This window comes from Dipteris shenzhenensis, chromosome 2 (genome assembly GCF_047967505.1).
Source record: "Dipteris shenzhenensis isolate YYH24624 ecotype China chromosome 2, Dip_SZ_1.0, whole genome shotgun sequence".
NCBI classification, from domain to species: domain Eukaryota; kingdom Viridiplantae; phylum Streptophyta; class Polypodiopsida; order Gleicheniales; family Dipteridaceae; genus Dipteris; species Dipteris shenzhenensis.
The window spans coordinates 11,387,218-11,407,550 of NC_141597.1; the positions used below are offsets into that span (position 1 = coordinate 11,387,218).

The window sequence follows — 20,333 nt, forward strand, 5'->3', positions numbered from 1 at the left end:
GAGAGAGAGAGAGAGAGAGAGAGAGAGAGAAAGAGGTGGAGATCGTGTGCAAGAAGACTTGAGGAGATAAAGAAGGGGAGAGAGAGAGAGAGAGGTGAGAGAGTGACATAAAGTCAACCACTTTAAAGTCCGCATTCAAGTCCAAGGAAGAAGAGCCAACAGGAAAAATGCACTTCGAGAAATTCAAGAAATGCCTAATTTCGACTTTGCCAAAATCTCATGGTTGCTAATTAAAAGGCTATGGAAATTAAAATTTGGAAGGTATTTTCCTTAATTTTGTGAGCTTCGTCTCCTTCCTCTTCCCTTTGATTTCTCCTGTCTCAGGCCTTTCCTTTCCATGCCATTTTTGTTTATTGCTTTAGGTCATAGCCACAAATGCTCCTGCCTCTGCCTTTCGATTGTTCTGCCCATTCTCCTGCCACGGTTTCTCACAGGCACTTTCCGATCTCTCGCATTTTCATCCAGTTTTGCTTGTTTGTGGCTTTACAATTTCTGTTTTTCGATGCCTTGGCCTTGGGATCTGGTTCTTTTCTCGGTTTGTACCCCTTTGTACGCCCACGCCAGTGGAACCTTTAAGCGCGTCAGTCCTCTCTTTCTGCCGTAATACAAAGCAACCTTGCAACAGATTAGTGTACGGCAGTGAAAACCCAAATCTGTCGTATGCAAAGCAGCAGGAAAATGTGTACATTGTGGTGTTGATTCTGGAAAAGCTTGTTCTGTCGAGCCCCTGTCAGATGTGATGACGTTTTTAAAATGTTGTTCCTGGCGGCACGCCAAATGTTTTGCGAAGGGGCAAACGTTCAGATGGGCTCCCTGCAGCCTTAAATTCAGAACAGAGCAATTAGATTTTTACGTTCTTGCAAATTCCTGGTGTCTCGACTTTGTCATGCCTTTCGAACGAGAGCTTAGTTACTACTTGTGGAAAACCTGTTCTTCTATAGTTGACTTGTAGCCCGGTTAACGCAGGTTAAAGTTTTGTCTCAGTTCATTGTATTGCCTGGATTTTCTGGCAGACACCAAGGGTTGGTTCCCATCACGAACGAGTTGGGCATATAAGTGACAGTTGCCTGAATGATATTCTTCTGTTCTCTGTAAGAGATTCTGAAAGCTCCCAACCTATATTTTTCAATACAAGTATGGCTCAAAAGTTGGAGTCAAAAGACAGTTCACCTGACACGTGGACACTGGTTGGCGACGCTTGCAATCCACTTTCATGTTCCGTGGGACGCACCTTTTGACGTGTTGCAGGGTAATGAAGAAGTACCTGATTGGTTTTACATTAGCTGAGCTTCTAAGGGTTTTCTTACCGACCAAGGACCTTGGACCCGTTTGTGACATGCTATTAAAAACGATGGTTTGAATCTGGGTATTTGTTATATGTTTGTATTGTTTTTATGAGGTGCCCTGTCTGCTAATCTTTGTCTTTTTTTGCCAAGTACTTTATTTCAGAAAGGGTAAAGGGAATTTCACCTTGTTAGCGAATTGTTGCTTAGATGAAGAGCATGCTGATTACATTTGACAATGCATCATGGAAGATTTCTCTCTTCTCCTTGCAGTTTTATCAGGGGCTTTGTATCAAGACCAACTGATTAATGCCACTCCAGTAATAGTATTAGATATGTATGGCTGTAGCAGGGCATAATCTATATTGGGTGGGTTGTCTCAATGGGTATGTGCGAGTCTCTGCTAATGTGATTGGAATTAACATCTTGCAAATCTCGTGTGAGATAATTATGTGGTTAAAAACTGTGCTTCTACCTGTTGAGTTGGCCATTTTTGATTTGTCTGTATTGTGGTGGAGGTGGAGGGGGGGAAGAGATGGGGGCATGAGAAGGTAGGTTGTGAGGGCATATTTCATTGTCGCTCTGTGATGAAGTGTAAGTCTGAAAACTTTTACACATGTTTGTCGCTACAGGTACTGAAAGTACTGCAAATGAGGCTGGGAGACACAGGAGACAAATGATTGGAGTACCTCGCCCTAACTTCTGAGGACACAGTTTGCCATTTTGAATGTAAATTGTTAGTGCTCGCGATAAGGATGGAAACTTAGCTGTCAAATGCCTCTGTGCTATCCATTCTGTTTCTATTGTTCTATTTCATAGAGCAGAAGACTGTGACATGCCATATTTGACGGCTGGCTTAATTTAGATGCTTGCATAAGACAGTATGGCCCCAAAAAGTGTCTGCTTGGAGGTTCCAGAATCTCCTGTGCAGGAGAATGACATAGGCCCAAGTGTGTCGAATGTGTCAGAACAGGGATCTGTTGCTGTGCCAAAGTCCAGTGTATCAGCCCCTGGAAAAGCCGCTATATCACCAACAAGCAGTGTTCATGAGCTGCTGGAGTGCCCAGTCTGCACAAACTCAATGTACCCACCTATTCACCAAGTAAGCTACCTTGGTAGGACAGTCTATATATCTCTCATTGTTTTTGCTTGTCCCTCCACCTTTGGGATTATGTTTTTTTGGGGGTTTGATTCTAGGTAGGAAATTCACCGCACCCAGACTGCAAACACAACTGACTGAATTGGTTTTTTTCTTCTTCTTTTTTCGGGGGGGGGGGGGGGGGGGCAATCGGCAAGAGGTGATGATGTTGATGGTGATTTAGCTTGCATATGCAGGCACCCGCGCACGCCTGCATACACACACGCACACGCACACATGAGAGAGAGAGAGAGAGAGAGAGAGAGAGAGAGAGAGAGAGAGTGTTGGCTCATGCACAATTTCTATATGTCCAGTGTCCAAATGGCCATACATTATGTTCAAACTGCAAGCTACGGGTGCACAATCGCTGTCCTACTTGCAGATATGAACTTGGAAACATTCGGTGTTTAGCTTTGGAAAAGGTCGCAGAGTCGCTTGAACTTCCATGCAAATATCAAAACCTTGGCTGTCCCGACATCTTTCCCTATTATAGCAAGCTAAAGCATGAGTCACAGTGCAGTTTTAGGCCCTACAATTGTCCTTATGCTGGTTCTGAGTGCTCAGTAACAGGTGACATTCCAACGCTGGTTGCTCACTTAAGGGATGACCACAAGGTGGATATGCACAATGGCTGCACTTTCAACCATCGATATGTGAAATCAAACCCACAAGAGGTGGAGAACGCGACGTGGATGCTCACGGTAACAAATTCAGATTTTGCTAGATAGCCCAAGTTGTAGGTTACAAGAGGTGTACATACTTTCATTTTTACTGCCTGCTGTGTAGAGCACGTGTTGCACAAAGAAATAAGAATAAATTTGTCTGTAGTGTACGTGAAGTGTCCATAAGGTTGGGCTTGGGGATGTTGGTAACACTAAATTTACTGATAAATTGATGTAGGATTCCAAAGTTGAAATTGGACGTCTTTGTTGAAGTGCCTGCTTGCCCGTCATTTGGATTCTTCACATGTGTGACTTTTTGTTTGTGTTGATAGCTGTGAGAAGTAACTCAAGCTTTTAGGTGATACTCAATCTTCCACTTTTTTTATGGTTTTAAATTCTCAGTGCCGCATCTTTTCCTAATTGGGCATAATCATAATAATTTTTTTGAGGTTTTTTTTTGTGTGGTTCATAGATCTTTCTGAGTCTTGTCTGAAGAGTGAAACTGTGAACTTGCCATGGAGATAAAATATTAAACATTGAGAAAAGATTTTGGACTATAAAAGAAAAAAATCCAAATTTGTACGATTGGATATATACTGGCTTACAGAGGTATATATTGAGAAAAGAGGTACGATTGGATATATACTGGCTTGCAGAGGTATATTCTTTCTATCTTAAATGGTGCGTTGCCCTATCAGCTAGATTTAGATTAAGATGCTCGTTTGGGAGAGACTAAAATGAAATCGTTTAGACTTCACAAGCAGCTGTAGCTTGAATGAAGAGATTTGGACTACTTTTTGATTAGCCTTCTCCTTTAGTGCTAGCCTTCGTCATGGCTGAGTTTGCCCTTCACCTCCGGAGTGCCGACAGAAACTCAGTAAGAAGACTTTGTATAAATGGAAGTATGTGTGGGTGTGTGGATTTGTATGTGTGAGAGCATACTTTTATACTATGGTCTATACCCACTGTTGGGCGCTGATGACGTCATTTGGGATGTCATAGTAGCTAGTCCCTGCTATGCGTGATGGAGTTTATGGTTTTCAATCTTACAAGTGACTATCGTGAGATTGAAACTGCACTATGTTGTGTTTTTAGAGGATGAGTTTGGGAATGTTCCTGGATTCATCTAGGTATATATATTGAGAAAAGATTCTAGTTTCTTGAGTGTAGCCTTGTTATGGTTGGATGCTTTTGTTACTCAGCCTTCAACAGGACAAGAGTATCTCGTACCATTCTTGGATATGTTCAACAGACATTGAGTAAGATGCAAGATGTAGGGTATGTTTTGGAAAATTGGTAGATAGTATTAAGACAACACTTCTCTCTTGTAAGTCTGGTGCTTTGATTCTTTGCGGAGTGGGAAAAATGTTAAAACATGTAGATGTCTGCTCTCAATGGGAAACTGAGAAGGCCTTGTTCTCAGGTAGAAAAAACAAAGTAGCTTTGCCTTGTAAGTAATGCAGTTATTAGCTTTTGACCTTATTTCCTCTCTAGATAATAAACGAGATCAATCTTTATTTGCAGGTCTTCAACTGCTTTGGTCAACATTTTTGCCTCCATTTTGAGGCATTTCAATTAGGAATGGCACCTGTATATATGGCATTCTTACGCTTCATGGGTGATGACAATGAGGCCAATAATTTCAGCTATAGCCTTGAGGTTGGTGCCAATGGCCGAAAACTAATTTGGCAAGGTGTGCCGAGGAGCATCAGGGACAGTCATAGGAAGGTGCGAGACAGTCATGATGGGTTGATAATTCAAAGAAACATGGCCTTATTTTTTTCAGGCGGTGATAGGAAAGAGCTAAAGCTTAGGGTTACTGGAAGAATATGGAAGGAGCAGTGAGAAAAGGTCGATCTCTGGTTACATTCAATTGTAATTTATACCTGGTTTTAACGCACTGCTGGCATAGTAGGGCAGCTCTCCTGACCAACTCACTGGTCTGCAGAAGGCCTAATAATTTTTTGCTTTGGTTATGTAATGGCCTCACCAGTGATATGGTTAGAGTTACCAATACATGGTGCCTAAGCCTTTAAAGGACAATAACTGCTCCACATCTTGTTGTCCTCAGTATAAACTCCGAGGAATAAAGTGGCATCATTTCTGGTTATGGTTTTCTTTTGTTTTGAATGCTGAAAAGTAATTGTTAACTTGACACGTTTATCTCATTTTTATCAACCATACAGTTTGGGGAAAGGGCATATTCCTCACCCTTTGATCCCCTTTTTTCCCATCAACCCAGAAAATAAAGGGAGTATTCTCTTCCCTGCTGCTTGCAAGTTCTTTTATTCGTTCTTTCTAGCTTCTTGCTTCCACATGCAAGAGATGTGTGGAATCAACGAACCCTTGGTTGAATGTAAAGTCTAGAAGGAACACTTTAAGCTTCATGTGTTGTGCTTGATGTAATGGCTCATGTGCCTAACTGTACATTTGGCATCTTGCGTCACTCTGACTTCTCTGAAAATATGGTTCTAGATGTGTTCATCCGCACCCCCTCCCCAACACCCCATGAGGAGCATGGGATCTTGCCTTGCTGTGCTGCAGTTGAAGGCTGCGCTAGTGCATGACTACCTTTTGGTGGGATATAGTAGTGTAGATTGATAGTTGTCCCTGTGTGATGAAGACACTTGTCAGGAGTTTATCCAGTTAGGTGCACAATAATACTCATTCGGAGGAGCAATAATCCTGTTGTGATCAAGTTGTAATTTGTAGTTTTTTAATTCCTGATTATTAAAATAAGAGTTATTTTGTCATTGTATACTTGTTGAAGTTGCCTTGTTTTATATTCTATTTGGTGTTGAAGGCTCCAATACTGAATTTGGAGGAAGTGTTATTGTTGCAAAATAATTAGTGCAAGTAATGATGCTGGTATCATATTTAAATTGAGAATGCGGGGACTAAACAGGTATGCTAAATACACAATTGCCTGTTTGGTTGGAAATGTTGGGTAACAATTTTTACTCATTTTACCCGCCTCTCTTTTTTGGCAGTTTCACACTTCTGCTTTATAGTGAAGTGGTTTCAAGCCTAGTAAGCACTCAAAATGACAATATTTTGTCTTGTTGCACTGTATGATATATTTTTAAAGTAAGTTTTGCAGATTTTTCATATTTGTATAAGGGGGTGAGTTTTTATAGGCATGTTGTACAGACTTTTGCGTCTGTGAGATCATCTATTGAGTTCTTATTATGACATGGTATTTATTGCTTTCTTGTTATGACAATATTGTCTTTTTGGCCTGTTTGAGCTTTTCTTAAAAGAAAGAAGTAGAGATATGTTTATTTTGTTCTGTCATTTTATATCAGTGTCAAAAAAGTTAAATGGCTTTGAGTATTTCCATGAGCACCATTATACATTCCACAAGCTGTGTTGTTTCTTGGACAGATTTGAATAAGCCTCCAACAGCCTTGTTCTAGTAGTTGCCAAATTGTTGGTATTTTGTGATCATGCAAGCGTTGCTTGTTGGAATACATGTTGCATCTGGTGCGTTTGGAGGGGATTAAAGTGATGGAAGACCTAGGTTTGTTTATGCAGTGAAGTTTCTTGTTGCACGTTGCATCTCTAGTTGAGAAGAGATGCATGATTTTTTGAGAACTCCTTTTTCAACACATGGTGATCCATGTCCGGCTTTTGTTCTAGATTAACGAGTTTGGGTGTTATGTGGTGGTGGTTGGAATTTGGCAAGCCTTGTCACTCTAATGTATTTTGGACCAAACACACATTCATTACTCCATAATTTAGAAAAGTTTGTGTTTTGGGCTTGTTACTTTTCTAGACCTTTGCAATAAATCTTGTTGTGGTTGTGGTTCCGACTTTAGTCTAAGTCATTGGCAATGAATGCATTGTGCACCCTTGCATACATTCGTATACGTCCACCATACACTTGAGCAATCTTCACGAGGGTTGTGAACACAACGAACCTTTTCCATGGTGGCAATCAAGTCATTAGATATACTTTCTTCATGTCTAAGCAAAATTGAATCATAGTGTTGGATACAATTTGCAACCAACCTCTTTGGTATCCTGTTGGGAGCACTTGTATTGGACCTCTAGTGGTGGGATGTAGTATGCAAAAATGCTAAAGAAAATCCTTCCTACTAATGAAGGAATAATGTGGAGAGATTGGCAACTTCCCCAAAGAGGTGCAATCCCAAATCAACTTCCCCAAAGAGGTGTATTAAGAAAACGGATATTTGTAAGTCAATGTGGCCCAAGTGGCTCTTCAACTTGAGAACTTGTGGTGGTTGTTACGCTACTGTCTATGCCCAAGGAAGATTGAGTCCATGCCATACATCAAACGGAAATTGTTTGCATCCCAATGAATTCATCAATTTGGTGTTGATGCAATTACCAAGGGATGATCTATGGGTGAAATAAATGCCATACATCAAATCGGGGAATGAAAATTTTAACGAATTCATTAATTTGGTGTTGATGCAATTTCCAAGGGATGATCTATGGGTCAAATAAACGAAGCAAAAGCCCTTGGTACTAGATGTGCTAAAGATGAAGACTAGAGAAGGTAACCATTGCAAATCAATATCAAGGTGCAATAGTGAATCATGCAAGAGCTCCCCAACATTAAAGATATCAACAAAGAAGAGGAGTAGATGGCAAGGTGGAAGATTGTTGCTAAATGACAAGGAAATCCAAGCCGAGGAAAGGGTGGGAAACTTTAGTGGTTTGAAACCGAATACAATGTTGAGGACATCAAAGAGGGAGGAGCAAAAGGAGGCCAAGAGATTCAAGGCTCTGCCTCCAAACCAGCCAGACGGCACCAGCCATGCCGCATCAGGTTGCCACGCAGGGAGATCAATACGTTGCTCATTATCTTGATTTGATGGGAATTGGGCATATTAGGATTGAAAGCAATATCCCCTTGAATCCACCAAGGCAAGGAATTGATCTAAGTTTAGTAGCATGCTTCATGACGATGGAAGATTTGAGAGGGAGCCCAATAGCAACTCCATGAGTGACCTTGCCAGTAATGGATTATGTTAAGATTGAAGATGAAGCAAAAATACAAGGGAGAGTGGATGAACATTCCCATTCCCATTTGTAGAGATTCTTGCAAATGGCAACAATGTTGCAATGCAATACAAAGGGGGAGTACTTGATGCATTTTCCCACGACGTTTGAGAAAAGGCTATTGAATGGCTTGATTAATATCTAGGCCATCATTTCAACACATGGAAGCCATAAGTGGGAGACGATCTCCCAAGGGACATCGTACTCAACCCAAAGGCACCCTATCGAGGGGATCCAACCTATTGCCTCTAGCTGAAGGTGTCAACTAATGCACGTCGTGTACAAGAAAAAGGCACCTCCTCTACTCTATCTAACTATCTTATTTGAGCTAGCCAGAACCACTCTCTTGAGTCCCACTATATATTATAGATAGGTTGGCCCTCCTACAGCCACACATGCCAAACTGCTCCCTTTAAGGTTGATAAGACTGTGTTTGGATCAATGTGTGAAACCTTGCGCAAGCGTCCCACTGTCCTAATGCACTACCATTGCAAGACATCCAAGGCCACCTCGTCCCCACCCTCCCTCTCTATCTTAGCCTGCAACAATAGGACTTATGGCCCCAACCTATAAAACATGCAATGAAAGGACCCAAGGGACTCCCAAAAAAACAAACCCTAAAAGGCACCCCTGTCCACAAGAATTATCTAGACCAGCTGTGAGGGGTCCAAGAATAGTGCAACCCCTCCCACAAGGAAGCGGGGATCGCACCGTCAACCTCTACCATTTGGGTGCTTGTCCCTCTCAAATGCAAGAGAGCTTATTCCCTGGCCTTATCATCTCTAGGAAGATGTTTCCAAGTCTCAAAATACCTAGCTAGGCCACTATTCCACTGCACCCACCCAATGTTCGTCCTCTATCCTAACACATTCCCCTCTGAGTCTTGGACCTCTCAGTGCCAAATGAGTGGTTGCAAGATGGCCTAGACTAAGCCCCCCAAACAAACATTGCCATACCCTAAAAACGCAATTCATCAGGGGGGAGCCCTTCCCTGTGAGCCAAGCCTCCAAAAGAAACTAACTAATAGGACTATTGCCACTGTCCACTTGTGTGATGAATGTTCCAAAGGAGCCCCCACTAGAGGAGAAACTTCTAGGACTCCACACTCGGAGTGAGACCTCATACCACTAGCTTGCCCAATAGGGCCCTCCTCTACATCTCTAGATCTATGATACTTAATCCTTCTTATGCTTGTGGCATGATCATTGTCTACCATCCCACATGGGCTAGTATTGCATGTGCCATTCGATCCTAGCCAAAGAAAGTTACACACCAAGTGTGTCAGCTCTAATCCATGCACCTCTGGTGGAGGCACTAATAAGAGGCTATGTACTAGGCTATGGCAAGAAGGATCTAGTTGACTACCAACACTCTATCTACTAGGGAGAGTTTGGTCAAGCTCTCGTATAAAAACTTGCACCGAACAATCTCTAGAATTGAGGCAATCTTATCTCCACCCACTTAAATATCAATACCCACCTAATAGCCAAGGTATCTCATTATCTGCCCCTACGAAATCCAATGAAATTCAAAATAATCCCCCAAATCTTGGACCTCTTAAACCTCCTCTATGCTCGTGAAGAAACTAATAGATTTGATCCAAGCCTCGAAGGTTTCATAGTAGATAGCTAAGGCCCCCTTGGCCACTGGTTGTTGATTCCTCAACATAAAAAGTTGTCATTTGCAAACTGTAAGCAGTATTTAGTAAAGTGATCGGTTTCCACAACAGAATGTTTGATCTATCTCCCCCCTTTAGGATCATGCAAATCTAGCCTCGGCTCAAAGACTATCAAAGGAATGAGTCCAAAATCTCTTGGCAGCTAGCCTAAGAAGGGTAGAGATATGCTCTTAAAAACATAAAAAAAACTGAGGGTTAAGCCATCCTCTCCTAGGCACTTCTGAGGAGCGAGAGCCTTGAGGGCCTCCCAAAGCTCCACGTACGTGAACAGAGCCTCTAATCGACTACTTAAGATCTACAACACAATCAATGAAACCTACACCAAATAGCCTTTCAGGCTACCAGAGTCATCGATGACTCCTCCTCAGATTGAAAAAATTATCGATAGAAGTTAGAGCCAAATCAAGGATCTTTTGAGGGTTCATGTGCATCTGCCCCTACGTATCTCACAACCTTTGAAGATGAGTCCTAGATGATCACGGCCCACTCGTCTGGAAGAATTGCTTGGTCATCCTATCCCCTAGCTACACCCATCTGCTAGCCCGGGAGGAGTGGTATGAGAACTCAGCCCAATGAGCCTCCATGACCTTTAAGTCAAGCTGTGCACTCTCATACTAGTTACTAAGCCATTGGGAATCTAGATCCTACTCTCTAAGTCTCTCTATGGAAGCTAGATCTTGATGTAGTGCTCTCTCTCATTGCTGCAGAGCATGTCTCTAACTAAGGGCCTGGGATTGTAACTCCTAATTGCTCCTCTAGATTGCAACTGGGTAACAACCTGGGCCTCCCTCCAACTACCTCTAGATCTTGACTACTAACTGCTACACCTCTACCTCTTAAAGGAGATCATTTGGGATGTGGATACCCTTTTTGGATAGTTAGAGGTGCGGTTGCTCTACATGAAGTACAAATAGAGAGCGATCTGACATAGTGGTGCCTACTAAAATGCCCATGCAGCCTCCCCTGTGCAATGCCTAGTCCCCAATATAGAATTTGTCGAGGTGCTCTAGCAGGCCATCATGCCTTCATTTTCCAAAAGAAAAATGGAGGCTTCCAAGGAGCCTAGTAAACTCTGCCTCCCTCTAGGGATCTCAGCCACTAATCATTAAGATCAACTACTCTCAAGTGCTCCTCTCTATTGCTGACATCACAACAAAAGAGGCTCACCTCTACTTGTCCTCTATGAGCTCTAAATTTTTGAAGTCACCTCCAACAATCCAAGGGTAAACATCTGGAGGAACTCTACCAACCGCCTCAAGAAAGCAGGGTGGTGTTGCCCTCACATGGGTGCGTACACATTTAGGATGTCAATCCTAGACTCACTTGCATAGAGATCCATCCAAGCTGCAAGATGTGCGATGAGCTCGCCTTGATCAAAGCCCTTTGGGGCCACTACATGGGAGACTACTTATTGCTAAGGGGGTTACTTTATAGCGAGTTTTTTCACAACGAGTTCATGAGTTTTTTTGACGTATCATAAAAAGCTGATCATGCCATAGATTTGTCCGAAGGTCTAAAAAGGCATGCAAAAAGGTCTAGAGGGCATGTCTTGTTCAATAGACCTCATTGCATAGAACATTGCAAATCATCACCCATGCAATGAAGTTTACCAAACATAGCCCAATTGTATGTTGACTCTTGCTCCATATTGTCCATGCCTCATAGCCTCTTTTTCTTTGCACCTCAATTGTCAACTCTTTCTTTTGGTAACTCATTAGGGCATCCATCCTTGGATGTTCCTTTTTGTGGCTTGTTAGGGAACATTCAAGATGTGTAATGACTAGACAAGGGCATGTGCAAGATTCACAAAAAGGAACATGCAAGTACTATCAACTCTTCTTTTTTGTGACTCCTTGAGCTACGGGGCTACAATTCCATGCCATGAGTAGACAAGGAGAGATGCAAATTGCTCAGCACGACTAACAGTTAGTATGCTTCTCTCTCTCTCTCTCTCTCTCTCTCTCTCTCTCTCTCTCCAAATCATGCACCCATATTGGTTTGTTACAAGAGCTGGCCTTTATCTTGTAAGTGTCATGAATAGAGTATCTTCTTGTGAGTTTCACCTATCACTGCACTCTGATGTCATTATTTGGATTGCATAAATTACTAGTCATCTGCAAATTCTCCAAACTAGCTTTCTACCCACTCCCTTCTAAGTCCTAGTAGCCACATGAAACCAATCATCTTCCAGCCTTAAATTCACAATGCCAAGCCATTTGGCCATCTTGTCCTCCCACCTCCTCCTTACAATGGATTGCAAATCTTCATACCTTCCCTATTGAAATATAAACACAATGTAATATTAAAACAATCGATGCATCAACAAGTAACCTATAAAAAATTGGTTGCAAACCAAGAAATACATTGGTCTTTAATGCCTCCCCCTTTGACACCATGATTTGTTCTTGCTTCAATCTCTCGCTCTATAGTGGAATGACTGCACATGACAAAAATATGTAATAATATTTCAAACTTATTTTGTAGGAACATACGTAACAACAGGTGGAACAACATCTTCGCCAATAGCAAGCTTGGCAAGGCTCTTCTTTCTCAAGGTGTTTTCTCTCTCACTTCTTCTTTGATGATTCATAGCTTCAACATCATTCATGACAAGTTTCTTGTGGGATTATTTCATGTCGCATTCACATAGATTGTGGACATAACATTCAAATACCTTGTGGACATAACATCATTCGACATGGATATCCACACAAATTCCAATTATGAATTTAGGCAACAAACATTTCAAAAACATCAAATAAATCCGAAAATCCAAAATAATCTCATTGGAATGCAGCCAAAAGGGCCTTGAGATACATCAGAGGTACAAGATAGTTTGGAATAGAATACAAAGTTAGTCATCCAAGGTTGAACGGGTACTTTGACAATGACTATGCATGAGATCATGAGACCAGGAGATCCACTCAAGGATATGCATTTTCCCTTGTTCACGATGCGGTCATGGTTGTCAAATAAGTAGGCAACTTGTTATCTCTAGTGGTGCAATGGGGGAATGTCTTAGCAATATATGCATGCTCTTGCCAAAAGAAAGTTTCTCATTTTTTCAACCCACTACTCGCAACAAACATTTTCAAAAACATAAAATAAATCCCTTTCAAACAAAATATGTGGCATGTTATCATGTATTTACAAAGAACCATATGTCATGCTCATTGATCTGATTCATAGCTCCAATTAGGGAAACCGTGTTATGTCTAGTGATGCAATGGGGGTAATGTCTTAGCAATATATGCATGCTCTTGTCAGAAGAAAGTTTCTCATTTTTTCAACCCACTACTCTATGCTTTTCATCCCAACAGATGAACATTTTTCCAAGCATGCAATTGTTCCAACACATTTTGTAGTCACTATGTGTTCGCTCTAAGGAACTTTTCATAGTGGCAGAGCAACATTTGAAACAAGATCATCATTCTCTCCCTCACAAACATGCTCCTCCTCAGCACCCATGTTTAAATTAGCCATCCCACAATGATAATTGATCTTTGTCCTTATTTAAAAAGGGAGATCTATTAGGCAGATACAACTCAACAAGATGTGGTTAGCAACGACCTTCTCAATACCATTATCTAAGTTCACATTGAAAAACAACACAAACATAATGATTGAAACTATAGTGAAATTCAAAATCCAATAAAAAAACATTAAAACAAAAATAAAAGCCAAAATACAGCAGTCATGCATCCATTTTTCAACCTTTATACATCCCACACGTGGAAAGAATTACATGTTTGACCTTGGGCATGCAAGGCATAAAGAAAATGGTGATGAAGTTTGTATTTTCAGAACCTTTCAGAATGGAGATCTCTTGATCTTCTCTATTCTCTCTCTCTCTCTCTCTCTCTCTCTACTCCCATTGACCAGCACCCTCACTCCCTCCCTCCGCCTTCTTCCTTCCACTCCTCTCCCTTTTTTCAAAACTCTCTCTCTCTCTCTCTCTCTCTGTAATTCCTAATAAGTGAGCATTAACCCTCACTATCCCTGCCTTCCCCTTCTTCCTCCCACTCCTCTCCCTTTTTTTAAATCCTATAATTTTACTCTCCAATTCTCTCTCTCTCTCTCTCTCTCTCTCTCTCTCTCTCTCCCCCCCCTCTCTCTCTCTCTCTCTCTCTCTCTCTTTCTCTCTCTCTCTCTCTCTCTTAGATTGAACATGCCCTTTTCATCATAATTCTATCCTTTTCATTAGGTTTCCAAATTCAATCAAATATAAGGACAACCCATCTTATCCATCTAAATAACTATATTACCCCATCTAAAGAACGAGGAAAATCTTCACTAGGTTTCTCAATTTCACTTGTTCCAAAGTACACTTAAGCACAGTGTTACTTGAATGCAAATGTTCATTCGCCAATGCTACAGTGTCTTGGGGAAAAGCCATGGGAGATAGTTGCCAATGAGTGAGAGGGGTAACTCTATTTAAAGAAAATGTTGGCCATGCATTGGAGTGTTGCACATCGCTAGCCCAAAAGATGAAAGCAATTATGCTAAGCTAGAGAGATCCCCCTCCCTTTTCATTTTGCCTCATTTCACCTCCTTATTTTGCCTTCGTCTTGTGCCCTTCTCCTGTAGCCTCCACTCCTTTCTCCTCATAGCCTCCCGTGCCTCTACTCGTACTTCTTTCCCTTCCCTTCCCTACATCTCTTCCACAACCTGCCTATGTCTATGCTCTTCCTTTCATCTTACACTTCCACCTCTCAGCTAGACTTTGAGACCGTGTTGAGTACCTTGCTGCATAGGCACGTTCGCTTTCTGCTTTGGTTTTCTCTATCTTGTTGAATAAAGGACTGCAGTGAAGGACATGAGAACTATTATGTATTTTATGGAGCTTGGATTTGGCCCATTCAGTGCCAAACATCAGTTGTTTCCATAAATCCCTTGCAGTGTGTGTGGCGCGCCGCACTGCAGATAGTGAAGGGGCAAGATTGAAGGTGTGACTTAAAGCTAAAGCTCCTGCTAGAATGTTTGAGGGAGGCTTCATACCAGACCCTTCAATTGTGTGCAGCTTTCCTCAATACAAGAGGATACTGTTATAGAAGCCTACAAGTTGTCTGAACTATGGACATTATTCAATGGGCCTCTAAAGCATACTTCCACTGAAGTGTAAATTCAAAAGCCTTCGCTCTGTCGCGACCATGTGAACATTAGATAGAGATGCATTTGTAACTGCTCATGTATGATTCCACAATGTACAATTTATATAATTTTGTTACATTCCGTATTTGTAGCCGAACCCTTGTTGTTGGAGATGGCAACTCAACTTCCATTGCAGGACTTCCACTTTTAAACCCTGGAGATCTACCTATTCCCTCGAGCAGCTCGTGTAGTGGCTCACTTGTATTATCTCCACTATTCACCTTGGATGGATGCAAGATGTGGTTGATGAATTTGGACTTCCCAGAGTGGCTTTATGGTGGTACACAATAAGGAAATTGTAATTGAAGTGCCCATGTGGGGCACACAACACATGAGGTGTATATCTTCTACTGTGTGCAGCGCCAATCATAATTAAAGAAGGGCTGGTTATCATCGTCACTGGTCGAGCATGCTTCAATGGTTGCCACACTTGAGCCTCTCTTCTAGCTCATGGTGACCAGCTCTACATCCACGGCTATCTCAAGTCATCCAATCTATAGATAGCTTGTTGCTCTCGGAATAAATGGTCTAATTATTTGGAACCATCTTCCAATAAATGGTTTAACTATTGGGAATGACTTGCTTAAAAAGCTATGTGAGATTGATATGAGAGAGAATATCGTACTCTTTTATTGTAGTCCCCATGTGGCAGTCCCGAACATGTTTTGCATCGCTAATGGCGTGAGACCTTGTTGCAAAATCATGTGGAACATTGCAAATCTCCCAGAGCAAGATCACTAATCAAGTTGCTATGAAGTCGTTGTTCTCTAATTGTATAGACATATAATTTCTCATGCTGATATCTAAGGAAGCATCCCAGGGTGTGCATACCAACCCTTCTACTGCGTGCAGCGCTGCACACAATAGAACTAGACAAGTACAAGTGCTACCATCTTGCCTCTCCATTGTTTATGATATAGAAACAAGCACACCAGAATTTGATACCATTTCTTGATACCAAAGGTTACGCATGAAGTTAAGACCCTAAGTACGTAACCCTACATTCTCCATCTAATACCGTTCTCTAAAGTTCCATGTACATGATCAGTCCGTGCTTTGAGAAGCCCTATGTTGCATCTATGCTTTTGTGCACATTATAAATATGCAGATACACACACAAGAATCGGACGACTCATTTTCTGCACATATCTCACAATCTTTTGTTCATATCATACTAGCCCTTTGACTGTGTGTGGTGCTGCACAAAGTTGGAGGGGTCTACATGTTTATGAGATCTACATACTGACCTCTCGGCTGTAGAATCTGCCTTGGTCAAGTTTGACTTTAACCAAAGCCTCATCGACCATCTAGGCATTTCAAATATCATGCAATCCCTCCATCGCGACGGTCACTTCCCCTTTCGATCAGGACGTCCCTCTTTTGAATAGGGTGCTATATCAAGATTTTTTATTCAAAAAGGTTTTTCGTTTAGCTCTTGATGCCATTTTTCCATAATTGTTTTCTCCCTACAGATTCATGGTGAGATTCTAGTAGCGATGTTAATGCCTTAAGTATTGACAAGTATTTATTGATTTGCTAAGACACTATTCTTAGGTTTAGGTGCTAGATTTGTGAGGCATTAGATCCATTGCATCCAAGGAGGGAATCATTGGCTACCATTATTTACTTGAAATAACATTTATAGTATGATATATTCCAAAGTTTTTTATTTTCTAATGATCAAGCCCTTCATGACTCTCAACCATGTTACGTTGAGAAAATGGTGAGAGGATCAAGACTTGATCTTTTGAATATAATGTGTCATTGTTGAGAAACTGACTTGGAAAAGGCATAGGTACACTTTGATTGTGGTTGATGGATGCATGGATGGAATATAATGGTAGCATTTTCTGACCCAAGAAAGAGGATGTAGAGTTGTAGGTGGATTTTTGGCATACCATCACTGACAATGTCATTGCTGGAAAAGAGCGGTCATGTGTTTCTCATTGGGAGCAAGGATTGCAAAGAGTCATAAGAAAATACATATATCGAAGACATCGACAAGCACACTTAGAATACTAAAAACCTAGAGAAATGCAAAACCAAGGGAGAAGGCAATAGAGCAATCAATATTGTGAGAGGATGGTTGAGAACAATCATGCCCAAGAAAGTGCCATTCCATTCTTGGACCACTAGATGTCTTGGTGGGAGGATAGGAGAGCTCCTTGGGGTTGCAATGAAAATTATGTAGCCTTATTTGTAGGTCATGGACTCTAAGAGACTTGCTGACACTCTAAGGCAAACTTTTCAAAATCCAAACATGGAAGGTCATTGGCACCAGTGGGTTTCATAAGACAAATGTTATTCTATGACGATTGTGTTGGGGACTGGACTATTGCATTGGTGCAATTGCATGGTGCTTCAACATGAAAGAGGATTGCATATTGGACCAGGTCCATCTTTGGAAAATCATTTTGCATCAAATTGGCAAGACTACATTAAGCTAATTTCCCACATATGTAGTCAAATTTGCAAATTCTACCATTGGTGTTAGCAATGAACCTACATATCTCTCTAGTGATCTTAAAAGTGTAGGAAAGAAGAAAGGAGTAGGACCTAGGTGAAGGATTGGGGATTCATGACAGCCACATTGACATGACTATGAGTATGTCGTGCGTCCTAAAATAGGACCGTAGCAACTGTTGCCTCAACAAAAAAATTTGACAACCGAGAGAGGCTTCCCAACATCCTCCAGCATTCAAGTTGAGTGGAATGCAACTACTGTTTGACATGATGGTGCATGAACAAGATATAGGCGATGTCTTCCAGGCTATAGACAAGGTTGCAAGGGAAAGCAAGGTACATTGTCAAGCATGGCTCTCACATATTCGTCGCAAGTCTAGAAAAGTAATCATAATGAGAATAAAAAGTATGGAACCATTCTTTAAAGGATGAATGGAGCACAATTAGGGTCAAAAGGTGCAATTCTTTTGGTTTTGTAGAGATGATGTCTCCCATGCATGGTCACCAACAAGAAATAGAAGCATTGGTTCACCACTTGCACCTATGACATGGCTAGTGCAAAAGGGAGTAAATTTAAATCTCTTGAAGCAAAAAATTAGCATATTTTGGCCTTATTTATTCATTTCCATGACCTTCCTAACATCAATGGAGATATTGCCAATGGGGTCCTAGCCTGGTGGTTAAGGCGGGTGGGTGTGTGTGAGTGCACGTGAGTTCAACCCCTAGCTAGGCCCTCATGGCACCGCAATACCAATACCAACATCAATGGAGATATTGACTCCACAACAAATAGGGCAGGTATAAGAAATGTATCTAAAACAATTGCACCCTCTTTTGGTCATTCCCCGACAAAATGTAGTGACATACTTTCATTTAGAAGGCTTGTACAGAGCATATTGATTGCTCATTTAGGTTTTCAGCTTCAATGATATCGATTGGATGTTGATAAAGAGTTCTTGGTCAAAGTTTAGCTTCCCATCTTATAGGAGAAACATATACAGTTCGAACTTGTACTGAACCAACATGCAACTGTGAAGACTCCACATAACATATGTCACAAGTTTCATTTATGCCTGCTGCAAGCATATTTCCCTCATTTACATTCAAGTGGTGGGATAGAATATGGACTCCATGAAGACTCCACACAACATATGTCACAAGGTTCATTTATGCCTGCAAGCATATTTTCCTCATTTACATTTGAGTGGTGGGAAATAATATCAACTACATGAAGACTCCACACAACATATGTCACAAGGTTCATTTGTGCCTTGTAATCCTCATTTAGATTCGAGTGGTGGGATAGAATATGGACTACATGATGATACACCAGCCATACCTTGTATCAACCGAGCTGTTCTAAATATTAGACCTCTTCAAAGGTACATTTGACAACCACAACAACCTAGCTTGATATCATGGATCTTTCTAGGTTATGCTAATTATGCCGTTGTAGTGATGGATCATATAACTTCGGGATGTCTTTTACCTTTGACACAAAATGCTATGTGGCTTAGTTTTTAGATTGAATTTATCAAAACCTTTTAGTCCTCAAAATTATTATGGATCAAAGAAATCTATGGTAGGATATGAAAGAGCATGGACTTTGTTTGAACATTGCACTGCAACTACACTTAATATAGGGCCCTTCAAACTTTGTTTAAACATTTCATTGAAATATACTATATGGATTGCAAGTTTGATGGTTGTAATTGCTATCACCTATGTGTACGACTCTAAAAAAGGCAGAAAAACTCTCAAACTCGTTGCATAAAAGCTCGTAAAAAAACTCCCCCCTTAAACTTACATCCTAGGAGACTTAACATTGAGTACAACAAAAACACACAACAAAAACACACAACACCTATCAAAACTCTCTGATTTCATGATGTCAAAAAGGATAGAACAAATAAAAAAACAACCAACCATGATCCATGCTTCCACTTTGGACCACATCTGAACAAACACATTAAAAAAACGACTGCAGCAATCCATTGATCACGCAAGGGCTCTCAATGGACTCCTTGGCATTCGATCCTACAAACATTGAATCTCACGCCCTTGTCTACACAGTGCTCTCGTGTGTTTGTGATCTTGCAAACTTTTGCATTTTGCAAGAGCTACAGTTGAAGTACATAAAGGTAAACTCTCTCGTTCTACAAGAGATTACACGACTCAATTCTATACGTGCTTGGCCACCACTGGACCAAGCCGACTTTGCTAGCGAAGCAAACCCCCCTTTTACACTACAATCACTAAACACAAGGTCATTTTGGCCCAAAAGCTAGACATTGTATCTAGCGCGATGGCAACATCTTGGCCGCCGAAGTACTTTGCCTCCAAGAAATGGGAAACATAACGTGAACCCAAGTGCACATTGATGGGTTACACGATGTCTTTGGTATGATGGGCCTAGGCATCACAATGTACCACAAAGAAGAACTCAAGCTACTAAAGCATGACTACCACTACAATGAAGGTCTTGAGTGCTTGCCCACCATGTTTGGTACAATGGGCCTAGGCATCACAACGCACCACAAAGAAGAACTCAAGCTACTAAAGCATGACTACCACTACAATGAAGGTCTTGAGTGCTTGCCCACCACGTTTGAATCCCGGCATTATAAACAATAGCAATACTTAATGTGTGCAAATCACCTAGAGCACGTACAAACAATCTAATTCATGCACTTCATAAAATCATGAGCACATTAAAGTCTAGCACTCAAACTTACATCCTAAGAAACTTTAAAATTGAGTAGAATAAAAACACACAACACCTATCATAACCCTCTGATTTCATGACATAAAAAAGGATGGAACAAATCAATAAACAAGCAACCACAATCCATGGCTCCACTTTGGACCACATCTAGACAAAGACACTAAACAACAACAAGAAAACAAGAACAAACTACATATATTGGCCC

General features: G+C 41.2%; 1 protein-coding gene across 5 annotated transcripts; it reads left to right on the top strand.

Annotated features, from left to right (window-relative positions):
* The first annotated feature begins 217 nt into the window (after positions 1 to 217).
* Positions 218 to 5,191, top strand: LOC147904327 (E3 ubiquitin-protein ligase SINAT2-like). Of its 5 annotated transcripts, none has more exons than XM_087385889.1 (5): positions 241 to 261; positions 967 to 1,249; positions 1,916 to 2,385; positions 2,736 to 3,122; positions 4,608 to 5,191. In XM_087385889.1, exons 3-5 carry the CDS (start codon positions 2,167 to 2,169, stop codon positions 4,926 to 4,928), a joined length of 927 nt encoding a protein of 308 aa, XP_087242015.1. In that variant the 5' UTR covers positions 241 to 261; positions 967 to 1,249; positions 1,916 to 2,166; the 3' UTR covers positions 4,929 to 5,191. The 5 variants fall into 5 exon arrangements, with proteins under 5 accessions (XP_087242039.1, XP_087242015.1, XP_087242024.1 ...); XM_087385898.1 differs by lacking the exon at positions 241 to 261 and adding an exon at positions 268 to 434 and having other exon boundaries at positions 1,014 to 1,249; XM_087385913.1 differs by lacking the exon at positions 967 to 1,249 and having other exon boundaries at positions 218 to 261.
* The last annotated feature ends 15,142 nt before the right edge of the window (positions 5,192 to 20,333 follow it).